Below are 17,446 nucleotides of genomic sequence, written 5' to 3'. Positions count from 1 at the left end.
ATGCAGCTACAAACTATAACTCATGTTTAAAATTATTAGAGACATCAAAAAACAAATCGTAGCACGTGTATACCTATTTAACAAACCTGCATATTCTGCACATGTATCCCAGGACTTAGAGTAAAATAAAAAATTTTTAAAGAAATAAATTTTAAAATGAGGAAAAAAAATTCTAAAAACCCCCAGCTAGTCAGGAGGCTGAGACAGGAGAATCACTTGAACCTGGGAGGCGGAGTTTGCAGTGAGCTGAGATCACAACATTGCACTCCAGCCTGGGCAACAAAGAACAAAACTCCGTCTCAAAAAAAAAAAAAAAAAAAAGAAAGAAGGAAAGAAAAGATAGTGGTCCCCAGGTCTGTTTCATTCTCTAGTAGTGCTTTCTCACTGAAACAAGTATGTACTGTCAAAAAAAAACTGTAGAACTATCTGTGGTAACAATCTAGTCTGCAAATCTTAGCAGTGATATATGGTTCCATGGCAAGCTGTTGCTAGGGTCAAAGATATCTCTACAGTACCATTATATCTTGAAGCCATGTGGTGAAATCTTTAGGGTATTGAAGATCTTCAGGGTATTGTCTTCCCAAGTCAATACTTCAAGCTCTCAGACTCTGTCATGTAGTCATGCTAATCACTGTTACTGACATACCCTTCCCCATCTAGTCTGAATAAAGATATTTCTGCAACATTACATGGGGCAATACAACTTCAGTATATATATATATAGAAAGTCACGTAAGTCTCTTGAAATCAAATTTCAGTCTCCTAGCACACAACTTGGCAGATGTTTGAAAACCATATAAAATCAAGTTCATAGAAACTTTATTTATTTATTTATTTTGAGTCAGGGTCTTGTTTTGCCACTCAGACTGGAGTGTGGTGGCGCAGTCATAGCTTACTGCAGCCTTGAACTCCTGGGCCCAAGTGATCATCCCACCTCAGTCTCTCCAGTTCCTGGGACTACAGGTGCACATCATGATGCCTGGCTAATTTTTCAATTTTTTAAAAATAGAGATGCAGTCTCATTTTGTTGTCCAGGCTGGCCTTGAACTCCTGGGGTCAAGTGATCCTCCTGCCCTGGCCTGCCAAAGTACTGGGAGTACAGGCATGAACCACCATGCCTAGCCCAGAGCAATTTTAACATAGTCCAGCTTACTGTATTCTGCCATTGGCATTATCAATCCAAATATCTAAATTGTAAATTTACCCCTGAAAAGAGCCATATATTTATTATAAAGAAATAAACAGCATTTCATACCATGAAATGCATCTCTAGGATTATAGTATTACAGCAGTATTACAGGCAATATCTGAAGTCACAGAAACTTGGGATAATCAAAACCTAAACCAATTTAGACAACTGCTTCTCTAACCAAAAAAATAAAGTAAGTTGGGTTTGGTGGCTCATGCCTGTAATCCCAGCACTTAGACAGGCTGAGGCAGCAGGATCACTTGAGCTCAGGAGTTCGAGCCTGCAGTGAGCTATGATCCCTCCACTGCACTCGAGCCTGGGTGACAAAGCAAGATCCTGTCTCTAAGAATATAAACACAAAAGTAAGACAAAGTAAAATAAGTATAGATGCAAAGAGCAAGTCTGTAAACAAAACAAAACAAAACATAGATTTGCTTATTTTATTTCTCTTTCTTCATTTCTAAAAGCAAATGTCTCCATTGTTTTCCTCTCACCCTGCTTTAATCCAAAAAAGAAGCTAGAAAAAGATAAAAACCTTATAGATCTTGAAAATCCCCAAAACAGAATATTTCACCTTCAAGTAACCAACACTGTGTTGTGTTACAATCACTTATTACTAATAATTAACAAGTCAATCAAGCTCAAATAGAATTTCTTCTTTTACAAGCTCATGGAAATAGGATAATTATTAAGAAAAAAACCTCACTTAATTGGACAGCTGAAGATTTTTGGAGGAATACTCTTTGTAGTAGTGAAAACACAAAAATAATGCATTGTACTTGAGCAGACAGGGGCAACAGGTTAGAAGGAGGAGGATAAATACAGAATTACAGGTAAAGGATTAACAAGCAGAACAGTCAACTGTGTGGTCTCAGAAATGGTGCTAGTAAATTAGAGATTTAATTTCATGATTTCATGGAGACAGATATGGGCTATGTAGGAGCTGAAGCCCTTATTCTCACATTGAAAAGTACAAAGCTCTGTAAGCAGATTTAAAAAGCATAGTTATTAATGCCAGAGTCAGGATGGGGGAGGTAGCAATGAACATCCAGCAGTACACTATGATACATCAAATAAGATTATAAGATAATAAAATGATGAAGCTAGTTTCCTTAGCATTGTTTTGGGGGAGGTCCTCTGAAATGCAGTTATACTGAATCACTTAAGTGGTGAACAGATATAGAAGTGATTAGCACTTTTCTAGGCTTGGAGACCTGTCTCCATAAAAGATCAGAAGAGCCTAAGAATAAAAAATTGCGAAAATAAGTCAGCTTGAGTCACAAGTCTGATCCCTTTCCTTCCTCCTTACAAAAGAGGCTATTCTCTCTGTTTCCTTTTGCAAAGAATCCTCTGTTCTTCCCCCTTTGTTCTTTTTTTTTTTTTCTTTCCTTATCTATTTTGCTTCAGGGTGGTCTGGAAACACTCTTTCCTCTACTCCCTGAGTATCTGTCTCCTATGGCATGTAGAACAGAAGCCTGAACAACTACATGAGGCTTGCACGGCATAGTCAGTCAACATATTTTCCTGCTCATACAAAGTCAATAGCCTAGTATGTCCAACAGCTGATAACTGCAGGAAGCTCAGAGAGCAACATTGGTCAATGTCCCTGCTCCCAATCACTTTAATAATTTATTACACATCCATTCTCAGGGTTTTCTTTGAAATCACTCACAACCAAAACAAAAGGGTATAAATTAGAAAAAAAAAAAAAGAGAGAGATGTTTATTAGAAGAACAAGTGGTTGGCAGAAAAGAGAAAATAAAACAAAGCAAATAAAAGAGATAAAACTGAAAACTCATAAATCATATTACAAAACAATATTCTGCTGACATTTAAATAAAGTAATCCCATGGCAACAATTCAACTGCTGCCTTTTTGCCTGGAATCCCAGATTTCTCTTGTTTGAGACTGGACACAATTTTCATTTTTCTTTGTACTCAGTGCTTTACATTGAACCAATAATATTTACTACGTACTTGTGCTTGCTTGCATACTTTAAAAGGCTGAAGTGTTTCCTGGTAGAAAAGCTGATGATAAGCCTGCAGGTCAAACCAAAAGTACACACTGTTCTTCCACAACTACAGATGGAAAAAGTAACATCAATTATTACCACCCAATTATTAAAGCTCTTACAAAGTTCTAATTTCAAATATAAATAATTGGTTAGCGCCTTGCTGTTACCACAAATCAGGTTCAATTTAAGATGGTTTTAATCTTCCACAACAAACTGGCAATACACAAAATATTTATTGATATTGTTACTGGAACATTATATTTTTGCATGTATGTCTCTCACATAATTAGTCATTAAAATAGTAAGTATTCTAGTTAACAGTTAAAAATTAACCACATATTTCTGGCATGAAACCAAAATGTTAAAATATTTTGATATATATATGGGCAAATGTCTATTACAGCAGAACCAGACATTACTCTAGTAATTGAACCAGTTAAATACTCCTCTCTCGCCCAGACTAGAGTGCAGCAGCATGATCTCGGTTCACTGCAACCTCAGCCTCTCAGGCTCAAGCAATTCTCCCGCCTCAGATTCCCGAGTAGCTGGGATTATAGGCACATACCACCATGCCCAACTAATTTTTGTATTTTTAGTAGAGATGGGGTCTCACCATGTCAGCCAGGTTGATCTTGAACTCCTGACCTTAACTGATCCACCCACCTTTGGCTCCCAAAGTGTTGGGATTACAGGTGTGAGCCACTGTGCCTGGCCAATACTTTTCATTTGAACAAAAGTAAGACTAGTTTTTTTTTTAATTTTGAAAAACCAACTGGAAATAATTTTGCCACTATTCATTGTAATTTGTCATTGTAGGATGAACCAAAGAGAATTATAATTGACATGCTTAAATATTTACTAAATATTAAATATACATTTTCTTATAGATGGGAATTTTAACATCAAATATAATTATGTGAGCACTGAACTATTTCAATGTCTCTTATTTTTAAATGAAGTAAAATTATAAAATTAAATTTTAAATAATTATTTTCCACCTTGTTCCCTGAATGCTCGCAGAATTTAGTAAAGAAGAATCCAGCTCTATTTTCCACATACAAAGACTGCAACAAATTTTCCATGTCAAATCCTCCCAAGGCACCAACATCTGACATGGTTTTAACCTAGATAACAAAACAGAAGTCTATTATCCACCCAGAAACATTGTAATTTTTTTATGGCATTACATAACAGGATTTCATAAATTCTACCATGCTGTCATTTTCCCACTGGACTATTTTATTTTTGTGCCATATACATAATTAATGCAGTATGTTTACATTTGAGAGTCATATAAGATTCCTTTGGTGGAGCCCAACTAGCCACCGAATATATTCTACTATAAACCAATCTGATTTTAAACTGAATGTTGAAGCAACTTCCCAGCCTCAATTATTTTCATGTTTCAGGCAAAGTAAGACCATTTTAGTATTCCAAATCCTTGTTGGTGGCCTCTTTCATACATATTTAGTGTTATTTTAGCCTTGAAGTGCTGCAATTATAGCTACAGAGGGTTATGATGAGAACTATCTCCAAAGCCTCTCAGTGCTGCTCATTAACTGTTCTTATGGGGTCTCCCTTTGGACAGTCTTAGCCTGTATAGGTCACGGCCTGCACAAGGCAAATGGCAGTGTAAGTTCTCATTAAACTTTGCTTTTTATAAGCTTCTCTGCCAAAAGTGCTAGCAATCCTCATACAATTTTTGAAACACAGAAAGCTGGCTATTTCTCCAAGCACAAGAGTGACTTCAGAATATGAAAGGGCATCTACTTCAGTTTAACTCTTTGCTATTTGTTTTGTAGAACTCATAGACTACTTCTCTGTAACAAGACAATAATGGTATGAAAAATTTAGGATTTAAGTTAGGTTCTCACTCTCTTTTTGTCCTACTGTCTCTCCATCTCTCCACCTCTCTATCTGCCTGCTAAACAAATTCTGAAGTGAGAATTTAATGTTTTTACTGTGTTTAACTATCAGCATACCAAACTAAAAAAATCATTATTTTAGTAAGAAAAGAAAACCTAATTAAAAGAAATGGGGTAATATTTGCTTAGAATAAAATAAATAGTTATGTAAAACTATAGCTAAGTGTTCAGACTGCATTGGGACTCCCAAGGTTTCTACCTAAAGTATAATCCTTAGGGAATGTGAAGTTTTCATCTAGAACTAGTGCATTAAATCCACATCATGAAGGTAGCTGTACTGTGGAAACATCCCGCCCTTTAAAAATTCTAGGCTTCTAAAACATAACATCAAATACTATTTTTCTTTCAAGTGTTAAAAATTTGACAAAAATATTAGAGGGTCTTATTTTGAGTCTGAAGTGTCATCATAACCAAACCAGAACATGATTGTATTTAAACAAAGTAATCAATGCAGTATATAGAACCATAGTACTACAAAGGGAAAACACAGGGAGATATTTGTGTAAAACTCCTTTGGCAAGGAAAAAAATCAAATGTGTTGCTTGGTAAAGAAAAACTATTGTGATATATCAATAAAAATTCTCTAAAATCAGGAGATATTGACCAGTTAAATGAAGAAACAGGTTATTCAGTCCTCAAAACACTCACCTTAGGTTCTTCTGTATAAGTGTATCTTCTATCCAGCTGGGGCTTGAGACATTCAGAAATGTCCATAAAAGATGTTAAATGAATGATTTTGCTGCTTTCTGACATGTTATTTGACCTAAATTATAAGAATGAGATCTAAAATTATAAGGATGAGAACTAACTGATCAACAAACAAATTTTCAGCACTTTTGGCATACATGGCACCAAATCTTAAGAGTACTTCTGAGCAATGTGACTCAGGAAAAAAAGGATAAGCATCACTTCTAGCCCTGAAGTGGTCGTTCAGAAAATGAGGCACAGTTATACCAGAATGACAGGTCCCAAAATAACTGCTGGTTGGATGAATTTAAGAGATCTTATTACAGATTCCAAATGACTGGGATGGATAATAAATACTTTGAGAGGGTAAGAATGAGAAATTCCTTCAACCTGTATTAGTAATTTAAAAATAAAATTTTTCCTGAAAAGTTAGGTGATATATTCTGTGTATATACCTGGGTGCATATGTGTGTTTTAGAGGGGCTCTTTAGATAGGAAAATAGTGAGCAATAAATGAAGGTGAGTATGGAATTATATAGATTTGGTTGGGGTACGATAATGGAAGACTTTGGAGTTAGACTAATGACTCTGGACATTATTTTCTATTTTTTTTTATCTAGCTTGCTCTCCCACATCCACACTGCAATTATTCTAAAGCCTTATTTTCTAGCTCCATAAAACATGCCTATTCTACCTTGCCAATATGCCTCCACTGCAATCCACCAGCAGATTATCTTGCAGGTTCTTCTCACACACAAAAAAACATGCTTCAGTTTTCATTCCCTCATGTAACAGAGTGGCATGCTTCTGGATACAGTACCACTGAGATTCTGAAAAAGCTAAACATTAACCTTCTAAGATTCTCTTGCAGAGAGACATAGCCATGAGACACAGATGTGACTAATGAGATACAAAATGGATTGTGCTAGGGGAGATTCTGAGAAAGCTTGCTTTCCTGACAAAAGGAAAAGGGTTAACGGAAATTACCCTTCCTCCTCCTTTCTGACTTGGAGGCCTGATGTTAGGAGTTGCAGCACTGCTGATCATGAGGGAAAGGCCAAGTGCATCACAAAGATTAAGGCCCTAATCCTTCTGATCTAACACTGGGAATTGCCGACCATCGGATTTCTTGTTACGTGAGAAAAATTAAGTCAATTCATCTAAGCCATTGTTAGGTTTTTGTTATTTGCAGCTGAAAGCATTCTTGATAGGAACAACAACAAACATATCCACCTGGACCCATCCTTACTTCTTTCCATGTTGTCTCCAGAAGAGGTGCCCCACCTCCTGTCCATGGTTAATCTCATTCCCTTGGCTCTCGAACCTGTCCCTCTATTCTCCTTTGAATATGGAGACTTCCTTTTTTCTCATATATCTTCGACTTCTCCATTTCCTCTGGATTCTATTCTGTGCATATCAACAGATTCAAGTCTTCACCTTAAAAATACTCTTTCTGATGCAAACAAAAACCTTTAGCCAGACTAACCAAGAAAAACCTTTCGTGGCTGGGCATGGTGGCTCATGCCTGTAATCCCAGCACTTTGGGAGGCCGAGGTGAGTGGATCACTGGAAGTCAGGAGTTCAAGACCAGCCTAGTCAACATGATGAAACCACATCTCTACTAAAAACACACACACACACACAAAAATAGCCAGGCATGGTGGCAGGTGCCTGTAATCCCAGCTACTTGGGAGGCTGAGGCAGGAGAATCACTTGAACTAATGAGGCAGAGCTTGCATGCAGTAAGCCAAGATCATGCCACTGCTCTCCAGCCTGGGCAGAGTGAGACTCTGTCTCAAAAAACAAAAACAAAAATAAAAACAAAACAACAAAAACCCTTTAGCTAGACTAACCAAGAAAAGGAGAAGACTCAAATTGCTTAAATCGGGAATAAAAGAGGATACCTCAAAACCAACCTTATAGAAATTAAAAGGATTATGAAGGAATACTATGAACAACTATATGCAAACAAATTAGGTAATCCGATGAAATGAACAAATTCCTAGAGGGACACAAATTGCCAAAAATTACTCAAAAAGACAGAAAACTTGCATAGACCTATAACAAGTAGAGACTAAATCAATAATTTGAAATCTCCCCACACAAATAAAAGGCCAGGGTCCAAAAGGCTTCACTGGTGAACTCTATCAAATACTTAAAGAAGAACCAATACACATTTCTTCCCAAATTCTTACAAATTAGAAGGGGAGGAGATACTTCCCAACTCATTCTGCAATTTTTTTTTTTTTTTTGAGAGTATCACTCTGTCACCCAGGCTGGAGTACAGTGGCATGATCTGGGCTCACTGCAACCTCTGCCTCTTGGGTTAAAGGTATTCTCCTGCCTCTGCCTCCCGAATAGCTGGGATTACAGACACGTGCCACCATGCCCAGCTCATTTTTGTATATTTAGTAGAGACGGAATTTCACCATGTTGACCAGGCTGGTCTCGAACTCCTGACCTCAAGTGATCCACCCACCTTGGCCTCCCAAAGTGCTGGGATTACAGGCATGAGCCACCATGCCCCACCTAAAATTCTTCCTTCCCTTGGCTTCAATGACAGCACTCTTTCCTTATTTGTACAGCTCCCGTCTCTTAGATTACCCTTTCTTGGTCTTCTCTTCTAATTCCTTATTTTCTGCCTTTACTGTAAACCTTGATAACTTAGTTCTCATTATATACTGCTCTTTCTCTCTCTCATGACCATCTCATCTATGAACACAGCTTCAACTACTCACTAAAGTGTAATGCTTAATGCTTCCTCAATTTTCTTTTTCTTTTTCTTTTTTTTTTTTTTTTGAGACGGAGTTTCGCTCTTGTTACCCAGGCCGGATGCAATGATGTGATCTCGGCTCACCGCAACCTCCGCCTCCTGGGTTCAGGCAATTCTCCTGCCTCAGCCTCCTGAGTAGCTGGGATTACAGGCACGTGCCACCATGCCCAGCTAATTTTTTTGTATTTTTAGTAGAGACGGGGTTTCACCATGTTGACCAGGATGGTCTCAATCTCTTGACCTCGTGATCCACCTGCCTCGGCCTCCCAAAGTGCTGGGATTACAGGCTTGAGCCACTGTGCCTGGCCAATTTTCTACTTGTAACTGATCTCTCTCCTGGGCTCCAAATCTATATTTCAACTGTTTTGAATATGTATATCCCAATGTATATTTTAATGTAGTTTTAAATTTTTTATTGTGATAAAATTCACATTGTCAATACACAAAAAATTTTGATGTAGAGAAACTGAAACCCAATATAGTTTCATCTCAACCCTGGAGTATTGTCTGGGCTTGGTGGCTCATGCCCATAATCCCAGCACTTTGGTGGGTGGCAGGATTGCGTAAGGCCAGGAGTTCAAGACCAGCCTGGGCAACATAGTGGAAACCACATCTCTACAAAAAAAAAAAAAAAAAAAAAAAAATTAGCCAGGCATGGTGACACACACCTGTAGTCCTAGCTACTTGGGAGGCTGAGGTGAGAGAATCACTTGAGCCAGGAGTTCAAGGCTACATGCCATAACACTCCAGACTGGGCAAGAGAGTGAGATGCTATCTCAAAAAAAAAAAAAAAAGTACCTCAGGCTTTATATTCCTTCATTCAACAAATATTAATTGAACACATACTATGTGCCAGACACTGTACTACACACTGGAACATTTACCTAGGCAGCACCACAAATTAAAATTATCTGCCTCCTTCAATCCTGCTTTTCCTCCAAGAATAACAAGTTCACAGAAAATAATGTAGAAATAGTTCTTAAACATATTTTAAAATGTTCAACTTCAGTCAAAATAAGAAATACTGTATTAAAAATTATCTGCTTAGCAAGGGTAATGCACACTATGTTGGTGAAGGAATGGTTAAAAAAAGGTACTCTTATACATGCTGAAGGAAGTATAAGTTGTTACAACTCCTATGAAAGACAATTTGATATAATCTAGCAAAATTTAAAAAGCAAGTGAACTTTGACTCAAAAATTCTACTTTTAGGAATTTATCATATATATGATATATATGTTGAACAAATATTAATTGTTGAATTAATGTTGAATAATTCAACTTTCCTCTGAACTCATGCCTATCTGTCTTTCCACTTGTTTTCTCACCTGAAAAATGAAGACAACAAGCCTATTCAAAAATGGGTGAAGGATATGAACAGATACTTTACAAAAGAAGACATACAGGAGGCCAACAAACCTATGAAAAAATGCTCATCATCACTGGTCATCAGAGAAATGCAAATCAAAACCACACTGAGATATCATCTCACACCAATTAGAATGGCGATCATTAAAAAATCGGGAAACAACAGATGCTGGAGAGGATGTGGAGAAATAGGAACACTTTTACACTGTTGGTGGGAATGTAAATTAATTCAACCATTGTGGAAGACAGTGTGGCGATTCCTCAAGGACCTAAAAATAGAAATCCCATTTGACCCAGCAATCCCATTACTGGGTATATATCCAAAGGATTATAAATCATTCTACTACAAGGACACATGCACACGAATGTTCATTGCAGCACTGTTTACAATAGCAAAGACCTGGAACCAACCCAAATGCCCAACGATGATAGACTGGATAGGGAAAATGTGGTACATATACACCATGGAATATTACGCAGCCATCAAAAACGATGAGTTCACGTCCTTTGTAGGGACATGGATGAACCTGGAAACCATCATTCTCAGCAAACTGACACAGAGCAGAAAATCAAACACCGTATATTCTCACTCATAGGTGGGTGTTGAACAATGAGAACACATGGACACAGGGAGGGGAGCACTACACACTGGGGTCCGTTGGGGGGAAATGGGGGAGGGGCGGGGGGTGGGGAGCTGGGAAGAGATAGCATGGGGAGAAATGACAGATACAGGTGTGGGGACGGAAGGCAGCAAACTACACTGCCAAGTGTGTACCTATGCAACAATCTTGCATGTTCATCACATGTACCCCAAAACCTAAAATGCAATTAAAAAAAAAAAAGTAAAAAAAAAAAAAAAAAAAAAAACAAATGCTGGCAAGGACGTGGAGAAAGAGGAACTCATATACCCTGTTGGTGGGAATGTAAATTAATACAGCCCAGTATGGTCAAAAGAAATCCAATTTTTATAGCAGGTGTTGCAAGAAGCCATCATACGTGGAGCACTATACCCAACACTGTGTTGATCATGCAGAGTGAAAAGAATAAATGTCCTATCATGAATGCTAAAAAAAAAAAAAAAAAAAAAAAAAAAAGAAAAATGAAGACAATGCTTTCTTTATGGGAATATATATATGAGTATGTGTGTGTGTGTGTGTGTGTGTATGAAATATAACAATGTATAAGAATATCCACTATAACATAGTTCGTAAAAGAAAAAATTAGAAACAATGTCACATCCATCAATAGAGTACAAATACTAAGTATGGTATAAAGCAAAAGAAGCAGACATAGGAGAAGGCAAGATGACAAGAATAAGAATCAAAATAGATTATGGTATATCTATTGCTATAGTACAATCACAGCTATGGAAAAAACTAAGATATTTTAATAAAAAAATAAAACGATGACATAAAATAAGTGTATAGCATGCCACCATTTTTAAGCTATATTTATATTTCTAATTTTTAAGAATAAAACAATTTCAGTAATGACACACGAAAAACTCTCCAGTTGTTCTTAAATTCATGGAGAATAATCTCCAGATTCCCTAATGTGAAAGATAAGAAATTTCACGTTCTGAACCTTACTTACCTTTTCAGCTTATCTCCTGCTTTTTTACTCTAATACTCTATACTCTAGCCATAACGGCATGTAGGTTTCAAAATTCAACTTTTCTGTCAACTCAGGCCCATATGTCCTTTTACTTGTTTTATCACTTGAAAAGGGAAGATAATGCTTTCTTCACAGGGATGCAGTAAGAATTAACAGATACATGTGCCTTCAGAACAGTGTTGCAATTAAAAAAAAGAATTAATTGATACAATGCAAGCAAAGTTTCAATGTCACAAAAGTTCATTAACTGTTACTTTTGGAAATGGTAGAGAAGGTGATTTGGATTGACCTCACATAGAAGGCAACTAGATAAGCTGAAAAAACTTACAAAAATAAATCTGCTTAAAGGTATCTGAGTGCTAACAATGTAATCAAGAATAGCTGAGTGAAAACACAGAGGATAAGAATTCACAGAGGTGACTTTGGCATTTGAGGCTGCATTTTCCTGAGTTTGCTTATAATGAGAGTCAAAGACACTGATAAAGCCTTCATACGTTTGTTGTTGTTGTTGTTGTTGTTGTTGTTGTTGTTGTTGTTTTTTGAGATGGAGTCTCACTCTCTCACCTAGGCTGGTGTGCAGTGGGATGATCTTGACTTACTATAACTTCTGCTTCCTGGGTTCAAGTGATTCTTGTGCCTCAACCTCCCAAGTAGCTGGTACTACAGATACGTGCCTCCATACCCAGCTAATTCTGTTTGTTTGTTTGTTTGTTTGTAGAGACAGAATCTCACTATGTTACCTAGGCTGGTCTCAAGCTCCTAGACTGAAGCAATCCACCTGCCTTGGCCTCCCACAAAGCTGGGGTTACAGCCCTGAGCCACCATGTCTGGCCAGTAACAATGATAATATTCTTGAGAGTCTTATGAGTTCTCAAATCTGAGAAATGTTGAATTATTGAATAGAGCCAAAAAAGGATTAGAGGGCAATCTTCTCAGAGAAGTCTTGGGAAGCTAGAGATCAGAGGCATCATCTCTAAAGTTACTAATATCTGGAACTCTACTCCTAATTTACAGTATTCGTACAAAGAATAAGCCTCTAATATGCATCACTGAAATATTAAGAACCCAAATACAAATATCAAAGTACTAGTTTTTAATTCCTGTTTAGTTTTTAAATTCTCTAAAAATCTTAGTATTGCAGAAAAGCGCTTGACACACAAAAAGCTGCACCTACCCTTTCTCAATCACATACTTAGAAGAACCTGGATACAAAAGCTCCCTCTTCCAAGGCTTTTGAGTTGCTGTATTTACTCCAGGTGATTTCTTGGGTGATTTAGGAGGTTGTGATAAGCTCAATTCTTCTTTCTAAAAGATGGTAAAACAACGAGCAAAATGAAAATATGAGAGAGAAAAAAAGCGCAGCTCTGCACCTATACCTCAAATTTGTTCTGATCACTAGAGGACTTTTTCTTTCACTCTGCCTCCTACAATGCTTCTCATCAAAATAGAAATTTTATCCTTCTCCAACTCCTACTTTTATGCAACCAGCAAAGTGGAATCGAACAGCAATTTAGACTGTAAAAAGGGAAGAGCTGAAGGCTTATATATCCTTACTTGAATCACTGTGAAAGAAGACTCTTTCCTGGAGAAAGAATGTTGCAGAAATGATTCTTTATTCTATAACTGAATAGGTATTAGAGCTAGATGTATGTATGTGTGGTGAGGGAGGGGCAGGTGGCAGTGTTACCAATCACAGGACAGGGAAACGAAACCATGCCCTGGTCTACATAAGAAGGGCTCTATAGCTTAACAGCATTATTTCCTTCCATTTTGGGGCATTTTTTTTCACGGTTATTTTTCCCATTCTTAAAGAGTTATTTACAGTAAAAGTTAACAATTTAACTCCAGAATATGAGATGCATGGATTTAAAAAAGTATAAACAACTAAATGTCAAAATGGAGAATGGGATATACATAAATGTGACATTATGTAATACTTAAAAGTAGTAGTGACAAAAATGATGACAAACGTGGAAAAAGCCTCATGATAAAAGAAATAATCAGGAACAAAAGTCTAAGCACAGTAAAACAAAAAAAGTTCACAGAAGAAGCCTAAAAGGAAAGAAGTTAGTAGTTGTCTGGAAGTAGATGAGATCAGAAGTGATTTGTCTCTTCTCCAGTTTCCAAATTTACAGTAGTTTTATTATTTTTATAATTTCAAAAACATACTTTTCTAATATGTCAAGTTCCATTAGAATATTGTATATATTGCAAGAAAGTAAGGAATATACTTATAATGTTTTATTATCCAGAACAAACAATAAAACCTTACATATACTCTATGTAGTAACTACTAATATGTTTTTAAGAATTCTATAAAGAAAATTAATAACAAGTATATTCTACATATAACTTCCCGTATATAAGGGCTTACAATCTGTTTTAGTAATTCAGAACACAGCATGATATTAAACAACACTTAATAAATGAGAGTCACCACAGGAGGCTGAGCTTATTATTTAAAGTATATAATACAAAAGTAGCCAAATTTATAGAAACAGAAAGTAGAGTGGAGGTTACAAGGGGCTGTGGGGATGGGAAAAAGGAAAGCTGGTCTTTAATGGGCAGAGACAGATTTGCAAGATGAAAAATTCTAGAGATCTGTTTCACAACATTGTGAATATAACACCATTGAACCCATACATTTAAAAATGATTAAGACGGAAAATGTTATGTTTTCTACCACAATAATTTTGTTAAGTTTTCTTAAAATAAAAAAATTAACATATCATATAGACAAAGGCCTATATTAGACTTTTTGAGCTTGCTGGCCTAGGTGAAAGCTAGAAGTAGCCAGAATGTAACTGATGGGGGTGGGTGGGGAAACAAAGACAAAACAAAAAAACCTGAGAAAGGGTCACAGTAGGATTGTCGAGGAGGGTGGTATAAAGGAACTGCTCTAAGCATGATTGTGATGGTGGATACACCATGTATACATTTGTCCAAATTTACAGAACTATACACTTTTTAAAAGGGTAAATTTTGCTGTATGTAAGTTATACCTTAATTTCTGTAATGGAAAAATAAGATGGAATTGAGTTCTATTCCTTATTTTCTGCCAAGGAGAGAGAGAGTGAGATCAGAATGAGTTGTCCAACTAGAAACATCAATGACAGCATATGTAATGATTTTCAGGAAGTCAGATGAAGACAACAGATGAGAAGTCATGTTTATACCACTTTTTCACACAAGCTAATCTCTGCGCACTCCTTTGGCATTGTTCTCTTATTCGAGTTCCTTTCATTAACCACGTCACTTACTTTTTCTTCCCCCTTTCTTTTCAGTTTGATAATGTTGTCTGTACAAATGTTTCTATGTTATTAGATGACATGCTCCCTATACTACAGCTCCAAGATGAGGAAACATTTGTGCACTAAAGTGACACTAACTTAAAATGTGGTCCCCAGAACAGCAGCAAGAGTATCACCAGGGAGAGAGCTCCTTAGAAATGCAAATGATTCCTTGGGTTCCACCCCAGAACTACTGGATTTTGATCTCTGGATGAAGGCCAGGAATCTCTATTTTAACAAGCTCTTCAGCTGACTCTTCTGTATGCTAAAGCTTGAGAACTACCAGTTTAAAGCAGTGCTTTTCACATATGAATCACCTGAGAATCTTAATAAATTGCAGGTTCTAAAATGTGGCTCTAATGTTCAGGAAGGGTTGAGAATGTCAGTTCTCAGCCAATCCCCTGATTTTACAGAGTGATCCTGGCCCATTGCAGATCAGTTAAATCAGAATCTCTGAAGGCGGGACCCAAACATTGGCATGGCTGAGCAATTCTTCAGGTGATTCTAATGTTTCCAGGGTTAAGAAACCACAGACAGGGTTAAGGTCCCTCCAGCTCTAAAACACTACTTGTAGGAGTAAAACTTTAAAAACTGTAGCCGGGTGCAGTAGCTCAGGCCTGTGATCCCAGCACTTTGGGAGGCCGAGGTGGGTGGATCACGAGGTCAAGAGATCAAGACCATCCTGGCCAACGTGGTGAAACCCCATCTCTACTAAAAATACAAAAATTAGCTGGGCGTGGCGGCATGCGCCTATAGTCCCAACTACTCGGGAGGCTGAGGCAGGAGAATTGCCTGAACCCAGGAGGTGGAGGTTGCAGTGAGCCAAGATCATGCTACTGCACTCCAGCTTGGTGAAGGAGTGAGACTCTGTCTCAAAAAAAAAAAAAAAAAACGTATTATACATCCTGCCTTTTAAAATAAGACATCCTGAATATAAAGCAATCCTTTCAAGAGGTTGTATGTGACTATATGGCCAATAACAGTGACCATGTGACACCTTTACAGGCTGCTATGATTAATAAGGCTCTTTACTTCTGAAACACAGGTCGTATCTACAGTTACAGTATCTCTATGCCAAAATGTAGGGTTATTTATTTATCCTCTATAAAGTTAACTATTCTTCTCTTTTTGATCTTTTTCCCCTTACATTTTTGTACTGTTTTCCCCATTCGAAAAAATGCTCATGACTTCTATTTCAGTTATTGCTACTTCTCACTCATTCATTCAATTTATACTTACTCAGCAACTATTATGTGCCAGGCACTGTTCTAGGCACTGGTGAAATGCACTTAAAAAAAAAGTTCTTTACATTCTAGTAGGAGGTAAAAGAAAATAAGCAGATAAATCACATGGTAACAAATATAGTAAGGCAAAATAAAGTAGGGCAAAGGGTATAGATAGTGATGGAGGGTGTGTGTGCTATTCTACCTAAGAGTGCTTATATAGAAATAATACGCCTCAAGAATAGCCTCTCTGATTAAGTGGTATTTGAGCAGACACCCTAAAGGAAGTGAGGGGGAAAGCCATGTGAATATCTGGAGGAAGAATGCTCTAATCAAGGCAAACAGCAAGCACAAAGCCCTGGAGTTTTTTCTTTGTGTCTTCAAAGAAGAGCGAGGAGACCAGTGTGGTTGGAATGGAGTACATTAGAGTGGTAGGAAATGAAGTCAGAGGGCTAGCAGGGGCTTATACAACTGTGTAAATACTGTGGATTTTATTTTGAGTGAAAAAGAAGACCACTGGAGAATTTTGAGAAGATGAGTGGCATGAGCATATATTTTTAAAGGCTCACTTTGGCTGCTTGGTAGAGAACAGACTGAAGGTTTCCTATTTCCTAAATGTTGCAGCATGACATTAGCAACAATCACAACAAAGCTTTGATGAAAATTATCAGGTACAAACACTCAAGCATACATATTTTACTATAAACTTAGTAGATATCAAGGCATGAATGTCTACCCTACCTGGATCTCAGGTATCTGTGGAATGCAAGATTTGGGTCTCAATGGCAAGAGGGTTGCCATTTGTGGAAAAGGGTCAATGTCCTTCCTTGGTTTTGTTTGACGGAGGTGCCAGAATTTCAGTTCAGCACTAGCATATTTTGTTGAGGCTGAATGAGTAACACAGAATCTTGGTGCCCTGTTTATTGGAAAAATAAATGTAAGATTGAACTAAACAATAAGCCTCAAAAATGAAAAGCCTACAAATACATAATAGCTGTGCTCACAATTAAGTCTTGCTATACTCCTTTTCTAATAACTTCTACTTCTTTGTCTACTGCCTAGCCTTGAAAAAATATTTTTCTATGATATGTCAGCTGCCTGCAATCCCATTCACTCATATAAAAAGGCAATATACATTGGGGGAAAAAATCATAAGTAAAATTACATTCAAATTATTACCTGCTTGACAAGAAAACTAAAAATACAAAAATTAGCTGGGTGTGGTGGTGGGCACCTGTAATCCCAGCTACTCAGAAGACTGAGGCAGGAGAATCTCTTGAACCTGGGAGGTGGAGGTTGTAGTGAGCCTAGATCACACCATTGCACTCTAGCCTGGGTGACAAGAGTGAAACTCCATCTCAAA

General features: G+C 37.2%; 1 protein-coding gene across 8 annotated transcripts in view; it reads right to left on the bottom strand.

The window, feature by feature from the left end:
- Window positions 1-17,446, bottom strand: part of RGS22 (regulator of G protein signaling 22) — a 166,487-nt gene that overhangs the window by 94,851 nt on the left and 54,190 nt on the right. For 7 of the 8 annotated variants that reach the window (XR_012514043.1, XR_005578274.2, XM_003943028.4 and 4 more), the window contains exons 10-14: window positions 16,825-16,999; window positions 12,745-12,875; window positions 5,777-5,891; window positions 4,202-4,327; window positions 3,166-3,267 (exon numbers count right to left, since the gene is read on the bottom strand). Coding sequence is in view for 6 of the 8 variants with exons in the window: in XM_003943028.4 (XP_003943077.1) it covers window positions 3,166-3,267; window positions 4,202-4,327; window positions 5,777-5,891; window positions 12,745-12,875; window positions 16,825-16,999 (649 nt within the window). In the remaining 2 variants the exon portion in view is untranslated. The remainder of the gene's footprint in view (window positions 1-3,165; window positions 3,268-4,201; window positions 4,328-5,776; window positions 5,892-12,744; window positions 12,876-16,824; window positions 17,000-17,446) is intronic. The other variant, XM_074386806.1, reaches the window with a different exon arrangement.

This window comes from Saimiri boliviensis, chromosome 15, assembly GCF_048565385.1.
Source record: "Saimiri boliviensis isolate mSaiBol1 chromosome 15, mSaiBol1.pri, whole genome shotgun sequence".
Lineage (NCBI taxonomy): Eukaryota > Metazoa > Chordata > Mammalia > Primates > Cebidae > Saimiri > Saimiri boliviensis.
The sequence above is the reverse complement of the archived record's forward strand: the minus strand, read 5'-3'. Positions and strand labels throughout refer to the sequence as shown.